Genomic DNA, 15,084 nt, shown 5'->3' with positions numbered 1-15,084 from the left:
TTTATATACAGTATTGTATATATGTCGATCCCAGTCTCCCAATATATTCCTTCCCCTCACTTATCCCATGGTAACCATGTTTGTTTTCTATATCTGTGCCGCTACTTCTGTTTTATAAATAAGTTCATTTGTACCTTTTTTCCCTCAGATTCTACATATAAGAAGTACGATATTATATTTGTCTTTGTGTCTAATTTACTTCACCAAGTATGATAGTCTCTAGGTCCATCCATGTTGCATTATTTTGTTCTTTTTTATGGCTGAGTGATATGGCATTGTGCATATGGACTACATCTTCATTATCCAGTAATACTTGATAGAATATTTTGTAAAATGTGATTATGTAGAAACCTCATTTACAGAAAAAAAGAAGCAAGAAATGATTCATAGAAATGAAGAGTATTATTGCAAATTATTACTAATTAAAGACACATGACATGTACTAGATGTCTGAAGTAAATCTATTTTAACATTATTTTGTGGGAAGGCATATAGGAAGAGCTTCCAAAATTACAGTGACCTTATTTTATGTATATATACATATATATTCCCTCTTACATACATACATATATATATATATATATGAAAAGAGTGGGTAAAAGAGGGAATGCATATACATATGTATCCTTTTCCATTCCCTCTTTCCATATAATGTGTGCTTATTTTACTATTAAAATATTACATATTTTCAATTTAAAGTATTATACATTATTAAATAAATATGAAGTTAAATTAATGGTGAGCCTTTAGGGCTAAATTAGCTGTCAGGGATTAAAAGATAGCCTAGAAACAATAAGTGATTAATTCAAGAACATTACTGACAGGAAGCTTATGAAAATCCATAGACATTTACTCTGAATTTTCTCTATTTTTATCTCATAATATATAGTAAATATTTCTTTCTCTGCTCTTTTGCTGTTTAATTTTTTAGTGTCTTCAATGAAAATCCATCAAAGCTCTTGTCAGAGATGACCAGACTTGTGGGGTACACACTGTTGTTCTAGAAATTGATGCTTTTGACTACTGGGAAATAAATGCTTCTTACGTAAGAACTGTAAGAGTTAACTCCTTCCTTTCTCTATGAGATTAGAGGAAAGGTGTATCATATACTAACTATTCTGCTTATGTTCATCAGGGATAACTTTGATAAAGCAGGATAACAGAAAATATTCCTGTTTGTCAAGAGTCACCATGGTGGTCTGGAATAACAGCGATACTATGGAACCTATATTTATTCTGAGGGGTTTTCCTGGACTGGAGTATGTTCATTCACATCTCTCCATCCCATTCTGTCTTGCATATTTGTTAGCATTTATTGGTAATGTTACCATCCTCTCTGTTATTTGGACAGAGTCCTCACTCCACCAGCCCATGTATTACTTTCTTTCTATGTTGGCACTAACTGACCTAGGTATGTCCTTGTCCACACTGCCCACCATGCTTGCTGTATTATGTTTGGATGTTCGGGAGATCCAGGCAAGTGCTTGCTATGCCCAGCTCGTCTTCATCCACACATTCACATTCCTGGAGTCCTCAGTGCTGCTGGCCATGGCCTTCGACCGCTTTGTTGCTATTTGCCGTCCACTGCACTACACCACCATACTCACCAACAGTGTAATAGGCAAGGTTGGTTTGGCCTGCCTGCTAAGAAGCATGGGAGTTGTACTACCCACACCTTTGCTGCTGAGACACTATCACTACTGCCATGTCAATGCCCTCTCCCATGCCTTCTGTTTGCACCAGGATGTTCTGAAGTTATCCTGTTCAGATGCCAGGATCAGCAGTGTTTATGGACTGTGTGTAGTTATTGCCACACTAGGCGTGGATTCTGTCTTTATACTTCTTTCTTACGTCCTGATTCTGAAGGCTGTGCTGGGCATTGCCTCTCATGAGGAGCAGCTAAAGGCACTCAACACATGTGTGTCTCATATCTGTGTGGTGCTCATCTTCTTTGTGCCAGTTATTGGGGTATCAATGGTCCATCGCTTTGGGAAGCATTTGTCTCCCATAGTCCACATCCTTATGGCTGACATATACCTGCTTCTTCCCCCAGTGCTTAACCCTGTTGTCTACAGTGTCAGGACAAAGCAGATTCGTCTAGGAATTCTCTGCAAGTTTGGGCTAAGGAAGAGGTTTTAAGTACCTCTAACCTTTGGTTGGAGAAGGCAATGGCAACCCACTCCAGTACTCTTGCCTGGAAAATCCCACGGATGGAGGAGCCTGGTAGGCTGCAGGCCATGGGATCACTAAGAGTCAGACACGACTGAGCGACTTCACCTTCACTTTTCACTTTCATTCATTGGAGAAGGAAATGGCAACCCACTCCAGTGTCCTTGCGGGGAGAATCCCAGGAACGGGGAAGCCTTGTGGGCTACCGTCTATGGGGTCGCCCAGAGTCGGACATGACTGAAGCGACATAGCAGCAGCAGCAGCCACCTTTGGTTTTCCCACTGAAAATCATAAGGCAGCTTTTTAAGTAGATGAGGAGTACATTATTGAAGCCTGGCCATCTGGTTAAATTCCTAATTCTTTCCCTTCCTATATACATGATCTCAAATAATCATTAACCCTTAAGAAATTCACATTTTCATAGCAAAATCGTTAAGTATGACCTTTTGTATCCCCAAGGTAATTATGAGATATATGACAGACAATGTATGTAAAAGAGATTATTTTGAAAAAGTTTACTATTTGTTAATATTATTAAATTTCTATTAATGATTATAATAACTTTCATTAAGTTCATATGTTTCTCATATTTATGATCTAAAATTCAGAAATCAATCTCTCTTTCTCCATTTTATTTTGCTTCTCATGCCAAAATGTCACAATATTGTAACAAAAATATTTCTGACTTTTGGGGTAAGTTTGGAACTTGTCTTCCTGGGAGGAATTTGAACTGCTACCATCACTGTTGGTTATGAAATAAGTCCTCACCTCATCATTGGTTGGCACTAACTGACCTAAGTATGTGCCTATCCACACTTCCCATCATGCTTGCTGTGTTATGTTTGGAGATAATGTTTGGGAGATGCAGGCAAATGCTTGCTATGTCCAGCTCCTCTTTATCCACACATTCACATTCCTGGAGGCCTCAGTGTTGCTGGCACTGGGAGAAAGATGGGTTCTTTCTCCCAACCCCACTGAAAGTCTATCTGCTCCTTCAACTTGCCATCAAATGCTGGGGCAGACACATGGAGTTGCCCAAGAAATCCTGATAGCACATGTCTAAATACCTGTAGGTTTCCTGTTCAGGACTATCGCTCAGGATTCCGTGTCTAAATCTGTGAGTGGATTGGGATGGGTGCATGATAATCACTCTCATTTTTAAATAGTATTCTTTCCTCTTCTTCATGTCTGTGCGGATTGCTAATATTAGTGTTATTCTCAGTTCCCTTATTGTCGATAATTTACTACTTTTTTTTTTGTTAAGATGACATACATATGGTTTCATCAGTGGTATTTTATTATTCTTATATATTCAGTTTCTTTTTAGCTGTATTGCAATTTTTTTATCATGGGGTCATTACTAGTATAATAACATGTCACCATGGGGCTGGTATTCCCCAATCAGCATGAATGTTCACAAAATATTTGTTAGTATAAACACTACTGTCTTTTCATGCTCCCAATAAATATATACTGAGAAATATGAAACTCATGTCATAGCAATTACTGCTTTCAAAACTGTGGATATATAAAAAGTGGAATAGATGTTCTAAATATTAAGAAATTAATATTTAATAGAATTATACATGTAGAATGCTTAGAAAAATTAACAGAAGTCATTGAAATATTGTTATTCAAGAGTGGCAATTTTACTTGAGTATTAAGGAACCAGGTATTGTGGTAGTTGACACTCAGCAGTGCCTCATGGGTCAAATTCAGTCCTACCTCCTGAGCAAAGTGTGAAAGACATCGGTATGCTTAAGCTGGCTTGTTTTGCCTTATGAAAGCTAACTGTGCATATCTCATTTCAACTCCACGTTCTGTAATGTCACATTGGAAGTTTGAAGTTAGTCATGATGGGAGTATTTCCACAACAGAAACTGACGGACACTACACATCAGGGCTTTTCAAAATTCTCCTAGAGAATGACAGTCCCTTTGCAGTTCGCCTGGAACTATTACAGCACTGTTGATTGGCTATACTCCAATGCAAATTAAAAAGCTAAAAAAAAAAAGAAAAAAAAAAAACGATCTCACAAACATTACACTATAAAAGAAAGTACTTTGTATTTTACTCTTAATGACTGGTTAAGTCATTAAGTGTTTACCAGCACACCACTGGACAAGGTAATCCAAGAAGAAGAGGCAGCATGAAGAAAAAAAAAGAGTGTGTGTTAATAACATTCTCCAGCTTCCAGGAGAAGTTTAAGACTTGATGCAGCCACTACAGAGAACAGTATGGAAGTTCCTTGAAAAACTAACAATAGAGCTACCATTTGACCCTGAAATACCATTCCTGGGCATGTATCCAGAGAAAAACATGATCCAAAAGGATACATGCACCCCAGTGTTCATTGCAGCACTGCTTACAATAGCTAAGACGTAGAAACAACCAAAATGTCTATCAACAGAGGAATGGATTAAGATTTTGTATGTATGTGCTTAGTCGCTCAGTCATGTCTGGCTCTTTGTGACCCCATAGATTGTAGCCCATCAGGCTTCTATGTCCATGGGGATTCATCAGGCAAGAATACTGGAGTGGGTTGCCATGCCTTCCTCCAGGGGATCTTCCCAACCCAGGGATTGAACCCAGATCTCCTGCATTGCAGGTGGATTCTTTACCATCTGAGCCATCAGGGAAGCCCAGAAGATGTGGTATATATACATATATACAATGGAATATATTACTCAGCCATTGAAATAAATGAAATAATGCCACTTGCAGCAACATGGATGGAGCTTAGCTTCCCTGGTAGCTCAGCTGGTAATGAATCCGCCAATAATGCAGGAGACCCTGGTTCAATTCCTGGGTCAGGAAGATTCACTGGAGAAGGGATAGACTTCCTACTTCAGTGTTCTTGGGCTTTCCTGGTGGCTCAGCTGGTAAAGAAGCCACTTGCAATGTGGGAGACCACCTGCAATGGGGGATGGACCTAGACAGGGTCATACTGAGTGAAGGAAGTCAGATAGAGAAGGAAATCCCTTATATGGGTAATCTAAAAAGACATGATACAAATGAACTTAATATACTTATTAAGTTCATTAAACTGAAACAGAAACAAACTCACAGATTTAGAGAACAAACTTATGGTTGCCAAGGCAGGAGCTGGAGGGAGGGAATGATGGGGGAAAGTGATAGAGAGTTTGGGATGGACATGTACACACTGTTATATTTAAAATGGATAATCAACAAGAACCTACTATATAGCACATGGAGCTCTGCTCAGTATTATGTGGTGGTCTGGATGGGAGGGAAGTTTGAAGGATGGATACATGTATGTGTTTGATTGAGTCCCTTTGTGTCCATATGAAACTATTACAGCACTGTTAACTGGCTATATTCCAGTGCAAAATAAAAAGCTAAAACAAGCAATCAAACAAACAAACAAAAAGAAAAACACCTCTCTCACATACATTACTCCAGAAGAGAAAGGACTCTATTTTTTTCTTGATAGCTGGACATTATGTACCAGGTAAAAGGAACAGCTTTAAATAGGCCCTTGTTAATGTGTGGTAAGCGATGGGGGGAGGGAAAGCATCCTGTAGTCCTGTGATTAGGTCTCAGTCTTTTAGTGAGTCTAAAGAGTTCACAGAGCCCCTGGACTGAGAACTTCACAAGTGTTTCTTTTCTTTTTTTTAAAATTCTCTCCCTTACATGGAATAGGAAGGCTAGTGCAGGCTGGAGTTGGGTATTCCTTCCCTCAGGACAGTTAGGAACTGATAATGCCCTGGCAGTTTAGCCTTTGATTAACTAGTTTCTCCCTACGACTGGCCTTCTTGAAAAGAACAAGTGCTCTGGCATATTTCAAAATGGTCCCTTTCCCCTTCTCCCTACAGGGAGCACAAGGGAATTTTTCTCACATTTACTATGGAAACTTTGAAAAACTCCTGAAGGTAAATATCACAATATTTTAGGGAACCCCTATTACAGGGTTCCCTTGGGTTTTTTTTTAACTCTCAGACTTGTTCACTCTGAGTTCCTAGCACTCCATCAGTAACAGCTCAGGTTTCCTACCCCACCAGTTGTTCTCAGTTGCTGCTGAGCCTGGACTCCCAGATTGGGAATTTGGCACGATCATCTCATTTTCCAGAGCAGGAGACAGTCTTCTGATGGCAATGACATCATTTATCTTCCCTGGAGTTCACATTAAGGAAATAAAAAGTTAGTCCTGAGGGAATGGACTAGTCAAAGAGAAACATGCCCTTTAGAGTATTTAAAGCACCAAAGTGTAGTGCTGATCAAGCACCTAGCTGGGCAGAGCCAAGAACCTTGAACACAAAAATATGCTATCTTGGCTCTGCAGTTGCAAATACCCTGCTCAGGACACCTATGCTTCCCTGAAAAACTATCTGCCTCAAGATCCACTGTGTTTTCATTATTCTCTTATGCCCGTATTCAGTGGCTTTCTCTACCTATAAGAAATTCCCGTGCTTCGCAGACTGGAGATCCAGCCAACCTGTCCACACCTGAAAGAAGTCTTCAAAGGTGAAAAAATGGGTAATGAATTAATATCTAATATATTTAAAGAATTTAGGAAGTAGAAAGAGAAGTCAAGTGATAAGATGACCATAGCTTGTGTGAAATCACTGTTTTGGGATAGGTCAGAGGTACAGATTGCCATGTCCCTGAAAGGGACAACTGTCCCAAGTAGTTGTCCTCAGAGGCTTCTCAGAAGAGCTCTGGGATGGTATTATTAATTCATGTCCAGGCATAGATAGAACATATGATAGGGACCCATGTACTAAAATCTCTGGTCTCTGAAAATACTGCTATCTGATATTAACTAAAAACGATGATGTTAAAAATGACAACAATAATAATTTAAGTATCCCCTCTATCTCACTTTCAAGTAAATCATGCACTGCTGCTGCTGCTAAGTCGCTTCAGTCGTGTCCAACTCTGTGCGACCCCATAGACGGCAACCTACCAGGCTCCCCCATCCCTGGGATTCTCCAGGCAAGAACACTGGAGTGGGTTGCCATTTCCTTCTCCAATGCATGAAAGTGAAAAGCGAAAGTGAAGTCGCTCAGTTGTGTCCGACTCTTTGCGACTGCATGGACTGCAGCCTACCAGGCTCCTCCGTCCATGGGATTTTCCAGGCAAGAGTACTGGAGTGGGTACCATCGCCTTCTCTGAAATCATGTGCACTTAGCAATATTATTGGGTTGGCCAAAAAGATCATTTAGGTTTTTCCATAAGCTCTTAAAATACAAGCCAAAAAGAGAATTAAGCAAAATGATTCTGAAGAAAAGCCCTGAGGAGTAATACTTGTAAGTGATAACTTGGACACTCCAGGTTACACCTGATTTTGGTTACTAGTGCGCAGGGCTGATATGCTTAAGACTGTGGCTACTTTAGCATTTCCGTTACCATTTTGCTTCACTTAAGTCCCAAATGTCTCCTAGGTCTTGGAAACTGTGCCAAAATTTCAGATATATGTTCTTAAATCTCTTAAATATTATATAAAGTTATACAATTCCCAATTTTATGCTCAGAAATTTTCTTAATCTTCCAAAGTGACAGAACCAGTGAATGACGATTATCTTCAGATTTTCTGAAGAAACAGCCACTGGGAGCTGACTGCTTACGTCTGTACCAGACAGACTCCTCTATGGAAGATGGATGAGGAATATCCTAAGTCAGAGACTTTTGTACAAAGTAGGAGAAAGGGATCTTAGAGGGAAGAACCTGGACTATGTAGGCAGGATGGAATTTCTGAAGGTATTCAAAGATTTGAGGAAGGGTATCAAGGACAAAGGAAATAATTGTGTGTAAGACTCAAAGGAACGACAGTTATCATTCAGTGATGATATAAGAGATCAGGAGAAATCTGTGATATAAAAAGCTAGGAAATAAAGGGAGATGTGAAAGACCAGTATTACCTAGTATGCTATGATTAGCATAGTGTATAAACCACATGACAAGACTATATAAAGCAATTATTCTAATTGAATCTGTTCCTGCAAAGGAAGGAAAACGATATCAGAGAGAAAATTTCCTTTGATCCCTATAGAGAAATAATAAATTATTTACTTTTTTTTTAAGTGTGTCAGAGGAAACTATAAAGTATAATTGAATTAGTGCAACAGGGTAGATTGGGGATCATATGACAGCAATATAGTACAAATATGGCTGAATTTTTCCCTTTTTGTTAAAATGTCTTTCTTATATCTTTTAAGATTATGTTCAAGATCTTTATATTTATGCATAAATTCCTCCTGAAATTTTGGTCCATATATGCAGTCTTAATTTCAATAACCGTCTGAAAAGCCTACCTACCCTATGCCTGTGTGCTAAGTTGCTTCAGTCCTGTCCAACTCTGTGACTCTATGGGCTGTAGTCTGCCAGACTCCTCTATCCATGGATTCTACAGGTAACAATACTGGAATGGGTTTGCATGCCCTCCTCCAGAGGGTCTTCCCAGACCAGGGATTGAATCTGCCTGTCCTGAGGCTCCTGCATTGCAGGCAGATTCTTTACTGCTGAGCCACGGGGCACTTCTGTCCCTAACCTATAGCTTTATTTAATTATATTCACCTACACTAACACCTCTCTGCATTTACATGTGTGTTGATCAACATAGACCAGCCAACACAGTCCTTTGTTTCCATCTAACTCATGTTTGTCATTTGAGACCTAATTCAAGAATTACTTTTAGGAAATCATATCTGACCTCTCTGCATTGTCAATTTTCTCTTTCTGTATTTTAAAGGACCTTGCATTAAACTAACACTTTATTTTAATTTTAACTCTCTCTATCCACTAGATTGTAAATACCTGAAGGTATTTCTCATATTAGGTTGGGCAAAAGGTTCGTTTGGGTTATTCTGCAAGATGTTAGGGAAAAATCTGTATGAACAGTTTCTCCAGACCAATATATTTCTCTATATTTTAGCTTACCCAGATTTCCTTTAATAAAATATGTTCTCAATAAATGCACAATGAAGAAAATTAAATAAGTTGTAAAATAAGAAATACAGGTGGTAATTATACATAATGAGCATAGGAGTGACTGAAAGAGCAGAATACATCAGAGCGTTGTTTCTTTGTGCATTTCACCCTAACTGTTCTGTGTTTTTGTCTCCCCACCTAGACTGAAGGTGCCTCCATCAGCACAATGTCTGTCTTTAATGACTCTGTCCAATACCCCTGCTTCCTCCTGACAGGCTTCTCAGGCCTTGAAAGCAGATATGGCTTAATTTCCCTCCCTATTTTCTTGGTTTATGCCACCTCAGTTGCAGGGAACATTACCATTCTATTTATCATCAGAACTGAGCCTTCCCTCCACCAACCAATGTATTACTTCCTGTCAATGCTGGCATTTACTGATCTGGGCCTATCCACTACAACCTTGCCTACCATGTTCAGCGTTTTCTGGTTCCATGCCCGGGAGATCTCTTTCGATGGCTGTCTGGTCCAGATGTACTTCATTCATGTTTTCTCAATTATTGAGTCAGCTGTGCTTTTGGCTATGGCCTTTGACCGCCTGGTAGCCATCCGAGCACCCCTGCGTTATGCAGCCATTTTAACCAATGATGTAATCATTGGGATTGCTTTGGCAATCACTGGAAGGGCCTTGGCTCTGGTCTTTCCAGCTTCTTTCCTCTTAAAAAGGCTTCAATATCGTCCTGTCAATATTCTCTCCTACCCTTTCTGCCTGCACCAAGACCTCATCAAGACAACTGTATCCAGCCGTCGGGTCAGCAGCATCTATGGCCTCGTGGTGGTCATCTGCTCCATGGGACTTGATTCAGTCCTCCTCCTCCTTTCCTATATCCTCATCCTTGGCACAGTTTTGAGTATAGCCTCCAGGTCAGAAAGAGTGAAAGCTCTTAATACCTGCATCTCTCATATCTGTGCTGTACTCACTTTCTATACACCAATGATTGGACTATCTATGATCCATCGCTATGGGCAGAATGCTTCCCCATTTGTCCACGTGTTCATGGCCAATGTCTATTTGCTGGTGCCACCCCTCATGAACCCCATTGTCTATAGTGTCAAGACCAAGCAGATTCGTGACAGAATCCTCAAGAAATTCAACCAACAGAAAGTTTGAAAGAAACTCTAAAACATACTTTTCTCTTCCCCCTCTTTATGTTAATGATTTCATATTAATGTAGAGTTTTTATTTTAAATATTAAAATTGATGTTTTGTTTTTAAGATAATAGTACTATTATGTGAGTACATGCTCAAATGTGTCTGACTCTGCCATCCCATGGACTGTAGCTCTCCAGGCTCTTCTGTCAATGACATTATCCAGGAAAGAATGCCAGAATGGATTGCCATTTACTGGGTTTCCCTGATAGCTCAGTTGGCAAAGAATCAGCCTGAAATGCAGGGGATTTCAGTTCAATTCCTGGGTCATGAATATCTGCTAGAGAAGGGATAGGCTACTCACTCCAAGGGATAGGCTATGCACTCCAGTATTCTTGGACTTCCCTTGTGGTCAGCTGGTAAAGAATCTGCCTGCAATGTGGGAGACCTGGGTTCAATCCCTGGGTTGGGAAGATACCCTGGAGAAGGGAAAAGTTACCCACTCTAGTATTCTGGCCTGGAGAATTCCATGAACTGTATAGTCCACAGGGTTGCAAAGAGTCAGACACAACTGAGCAACTTTCACCTTCACTTGTCATTTCCTACTCAAAGGTATTTCCTTGACCCAGGGATCAAACCCACATCTCCTGCATCTCTTTCATTGCCAGGTGGATTTTTTACCACTGTGTCACCTGGGAAGTCCAATAGTATTATAGTAGTATGATAATACAATAATAGTAACCTGTATTTTTTCACTATACAGAATAAAAGCATGATTTTGATTTATATTCATACTGATATACTAGAGAATATGCTCACTAAATCCAGGTTAAACTATTCTTAATAGAACTATGATTTTAATAATTAGCACTAAATGTTTATGAGACTAAAAAGGGTCATCAAGACAATATTCTAGTGAAGTTATTAGTTATAACTTGTAAAGTCCTTACTTTATGAAAAGGATTTAGATTTCAAGATTACTTCAAGTCTAATATAGGGGCTTCCCTCATAGCTCAGTTGGGAAAGAATACACCTGCGATGCAGCAGACCCTGGTTCAACTCCTGGGTCAGGAAGATCTGTTGGAGAAGGGAAAGGCTACCCGCTCTAGTATTCTTGGACTTCCCTTGTGGCTCAGCTGGTGAAGAATCTCCCTGCATTGTGGGAGACCAGGGTTCGATCTCTGGGTTGGGAAGATCCTCTGGAGAAGGGAAAGGCTATCCGCTCTAGTACTCTGGCCTGGAGAATTCCATGGACTAAGTCTAAGTCCATGGGGTCGCAAAGAGTCAGACATGACTGAGCGACTTTCACTTCAAGTATAATATAGACTCTGTAGTCTACATCAACAATATTTCTCACAAAATTGATATAAAAATATTTTAATATAATGTGTATTCTATATTAATGTAAAATATTAAATATTAGTATTAATATATTATATTATAAAGTCTTTGTTCAAGAGAGAAAAAAATTTCCATCAGGTAAGACTTCTATTAAAAGAAAATTATAACTGAATGAATATCAGTACACTTTCATAAACATAAAAGAAAGAAAACTTGGGCCAGAATAATTGAACTGATTTGGTTAGCTCTCAAATAATCCAGAAACCATAGGTTCTGTGTGTAGGAACTAGGAAGGCCTTTCTTCACTGAATGATATAGATACTTCTGAGACCCAGATTTTCATCTGTTTTCTGCTTGATTTTGACCTATTAGTTATTGAAAAAAAACATGTTAAATTCTCCAAATATCATAGTGGATTTCTCTATTTCTCCTTGTCATTCTATCAGTTTTACCTCAGAATTTAGAGGTTTGTTGTCTGGTGCATAGATATTAAGATTTATCTTTGAAATTATTTTATTGAAATATAATATCCCTGATATTTATCCCTGATACTTGTTCTCATTTTCTGAAATTAATATAGCTTATCCCATTTTCTTTGGATTAGTGATAGCATTGCATAGCTTTCTCCACTTCTTTACTTTAAAAAATGTGTGTCTTTAGTATGGAGGTTCTTTAAAAAACTAAAAATAGAGTTACCAGATGATCCAGCAATCTCAATCCTGGGCATATATCTGGAAAAGATGAAAACTCTAATTCAAGAAGATTCATGCATCTCAGTGTTCATAGCAGCACTATTCATGATAGCCATGACATAGAAGTAACTTAAATGTCCATAGACAGAAGAATGGATAAAGAAGATGTGTGAGATGTATATTCCATTATATATATACACATATAATAGAATATATATGAAGCCATAAAAAAGAATGAAATCATGCCATGTGTAGCAACATGGATGGACCTAGAGACTGTGATTATCATACTACGTGAAGTAAATCAGACAGAAAGAGGCAAGCATCATATGATATTCCTTGTATATGGAATCTGGAAAAAAATGATATAAAGGAAGTTATTTACAAAACAGAAAGACTCATAGATATAGAAAACAAACTTAGGGTTACCAAAGGGGAAAGTAAGGTGGAGGGATAAATTAGGAATCTGGGATTAACAGATAAATGCTACTATATATAAAACAGATAACCAATAAGGATCTGTTGCTTCAGTCGTGTTCAGCTCTATGCGACTCAGTGGACTGTAGCCTGTCAGACTCCTCTATCCACAGGATTCTCCAGGCAAGAATACTGGAGTGGATTGCTATGCCCTCCTTCAGGGGATCTTCCCAATTCAGGGATCGAACCCATGTCTCTTATATCTTCTGCATTGGCAGACAGGGTCTTTCCATTAGTGGTACCTGAGCACAGGAACTATTTTTAATATTTTAAAATAACCTACAAAGCAAATTGATCTGAAAAAGACTCTGTCTCAAGGAACCACTAATCTAATTTCTGGTCTAACAGATGTCCCTATTTTGGACTTTCCTATGAATGTAATTTGCCAACAAAAGTCCATCTAGTGAAGGCTATGGTTTTTCCAGTAGTCATGTATGGATGTTAGAGTTGAAAGAAAGCTGAGTGCTGAAGAGCTGATGCTTTTGAACTGTGGTATTGAAAACTCTTGAGAGTCCCACGGACTGCAAGGAAATCCAACCAGTCCATCCTAAAGGAAATCAGTCCTGAATGTCATAGGAAGGACTGATGTTGAAGCTGAAACTCCAATACTTTGGCCACCTGATGTGAAGAGCTGACTCATTTGAAAAGACCCAAGTGCTGGGATAGATTGAAGGCAGGAGAAGAAGGGGATGACAGAGGATGAGATGGTTGGATGGCATCACCAACTCGATGGACATTAGTTTGAGTAGGCTCCAAGAGTCGGTGATGCACAGGGAGGCCTGGTGTGCTGCAGTCCATGGGTTTGCAGAGTCAGACACAACTGAGTGACTGAACTGAATTGAACTGATGAATGTAATAATACATAATGTATTTTGTGGCTAACATTTTATTTAGCATACTGATGTATAATGATTCAGTACTTCAGTCCTTTTTATTGCTGAATGATTTTTCATTTTATGATATTATGTAAATAGATTAAAGATAGAACCTGTTTATTGACTTGTATGTTGTTTACTTCTTTATAGCAAGTAGGACTTTAATCTCAAGCTCACTGGCACCAAATTGAAATTCTTTACATGCAGTCCCTGTCAATATATCCCACATAAACATAATTGTAACCACACAGAGACTGCCTGATTGGTATACTCACAAAGCTGACCCAACTTCTATTAGCTATAGATAAGACAAATCCAGAAGCTATAAAAAATTCCAAATCACTGTTGCCCTTGAGGGCTCTCTGACCCAGTGTCTACCTTCCATGAGAGTGAAAGATATTATCAAGAAACATAGTAGTGGAACTTAGTCGCTCAGTTGTGTCTGACCTTTTGTGACCCCATGGACTGTAGCCCTCCAGGCTCCTCTGTCCATGGAGTTCTTCAGGCAGGAATACTGGAGTGGGTTGCCATTCCCTTCTCCAGGGGGTCTTCCTGACCCAGGGATCAAATCCAAGTCTCCTGTATTGGCAGGCAGATTCTTTACCATCTGACCCACCAGGGAAGTCCCAAGAAACATACGTCCTGCCTAATTACCCATTTGTCTCAGGAGTTTCCTTGTTCTTTTCCCCTTGGAGTGGTGGCACTGACCACTACCCCTGGGAAGTCCCGCGGTGTGGGACTTTTCTTACTATAGCTGTCCCAGTGCCGCCCAAGAGAGATGTTATGGGGAGGGAGGGGGGAGGGGGGGTTCATGTTTGGGAACGCATGTAAGAAATAAAGATTTTAAAATTAAAAAAATAAAAAACTAAAAAAATTAAATTAAATTAAATTAACAATAAATAAATAAATAAATAAAGTTATGCTGCTGCCATTTTATGGTTAAGCCTTTTCCTGATCCCCAAATCCTCAAACTCAGTACAATGTCTATCATACATTTTGTTTATCATTCAGATTGCTGATAACCATTTGATTTAATTCCACATTCTATTATAATGCGAAGAACTGACTCATTGGAAAGGATCCTGATACTGGGAAGGATTGAGGGCAGAAGGAAAAGGGGACGACACAGGATGGCTTTGTTGGATGGCATCACCGACTCGATGGACAAGAGTTTGAGTGGGCTCCGGGGATTGGTGATAAACAGGAAGGCCTGGAGTGCTGCTGTCCATGGGGTCACAGGGAGTCGGATACGACTGAGCGACTGAACAGAACTGATTATAATGCTGATATGTATATTCTTGTATATATTTTTGTGTGGACACATTTTCATTTCTTTCAGATATTTATTTTAGAGTGGAATTCTTGGATTATACAGGAACTCTAAGCTTAACTGCTTAAAGAATTTTGCCAGACTTTTCCAAAGTAGCTTCAAATTTTATATTCTCACAGTAGTGTATGAGGATTCTAGTTTCTCCACCTTCTCAGAAACACT

The 15,084-nt window shown here is 39.2% G+C and overlaps 2 protein-coding genes across 2 annotated transcripts; both read left to right on the top strand.

Moving 5' to 3' along the window:
• The first annotated feature begins 1,191 nt into the window (after window positions 1-1,191).
• Window positions 1,192-2,139, top strand: LOC101108512 (olfactory receptor 51L1). The gene has a single exon (XM_004016249.5). The coding sequence runs from the start codon at window positions 1,192-1,194 to the stop codon at window positions 2,137-2,139; it is 948 nt and encodes a 315-aa protein (XP_004016298.4).
• Window positions 2,140-9,286: 7,147 nt separating this feature from the next.
• On the top strand, window positions 9,287-10,228 carry LOC101108251 (olfactory receptor 51G2-like). The gene has a single exon (XM_004016248.5). The coding sequence runs from the start codon at window positions 9,287-9,289 to the stop codon at window positions 10,226-10,228; it is 942 nt and encodes a 313-aa protein (XP_004016297.3).
• The last annotated feature ends 4,856 nt before the right edge of the window (window positions 10,229-15,084 follow it).

The sequence above is a fragment of the Ovis aries genome, chromosome 15 (genome assembly GCF_016772045.2).
Source record: "Ovis aries strain OAR_USU_Benz2616 breed Rambouillet chromosome 15, ARS-UI_Ramb_v3.0, whole genome shotgun sequence".
NCBI classification, from domain to species: domain Eukaryota; kingdom Metazoa; phylum Chordata; class Mammalia; order Artiodactyla; family Bovidae; genus Ovis; species Ovis aries.
Note: the sequence above shows the minus strand (reverse complement) of the source record. Positions and strands in the feature narration are given on the sequence as shown.

Excerpts from the sequence above, each read along its gene's own strand:
- LOC101108251 (XM_004016248.5), top strand. The coding sequence starts at position 9,287 with ATGTCTGTCTTTAATGACTCTGTCCAATACCCCTGCTTCCTCCTGACA.
- LOC101108512 (XM_004016249.5), top strand. The coding sequence starts at position 1,192 with ATGGTGGTCTGGAATAACAGCGATACTATGGAACCTATATTTATTCTG.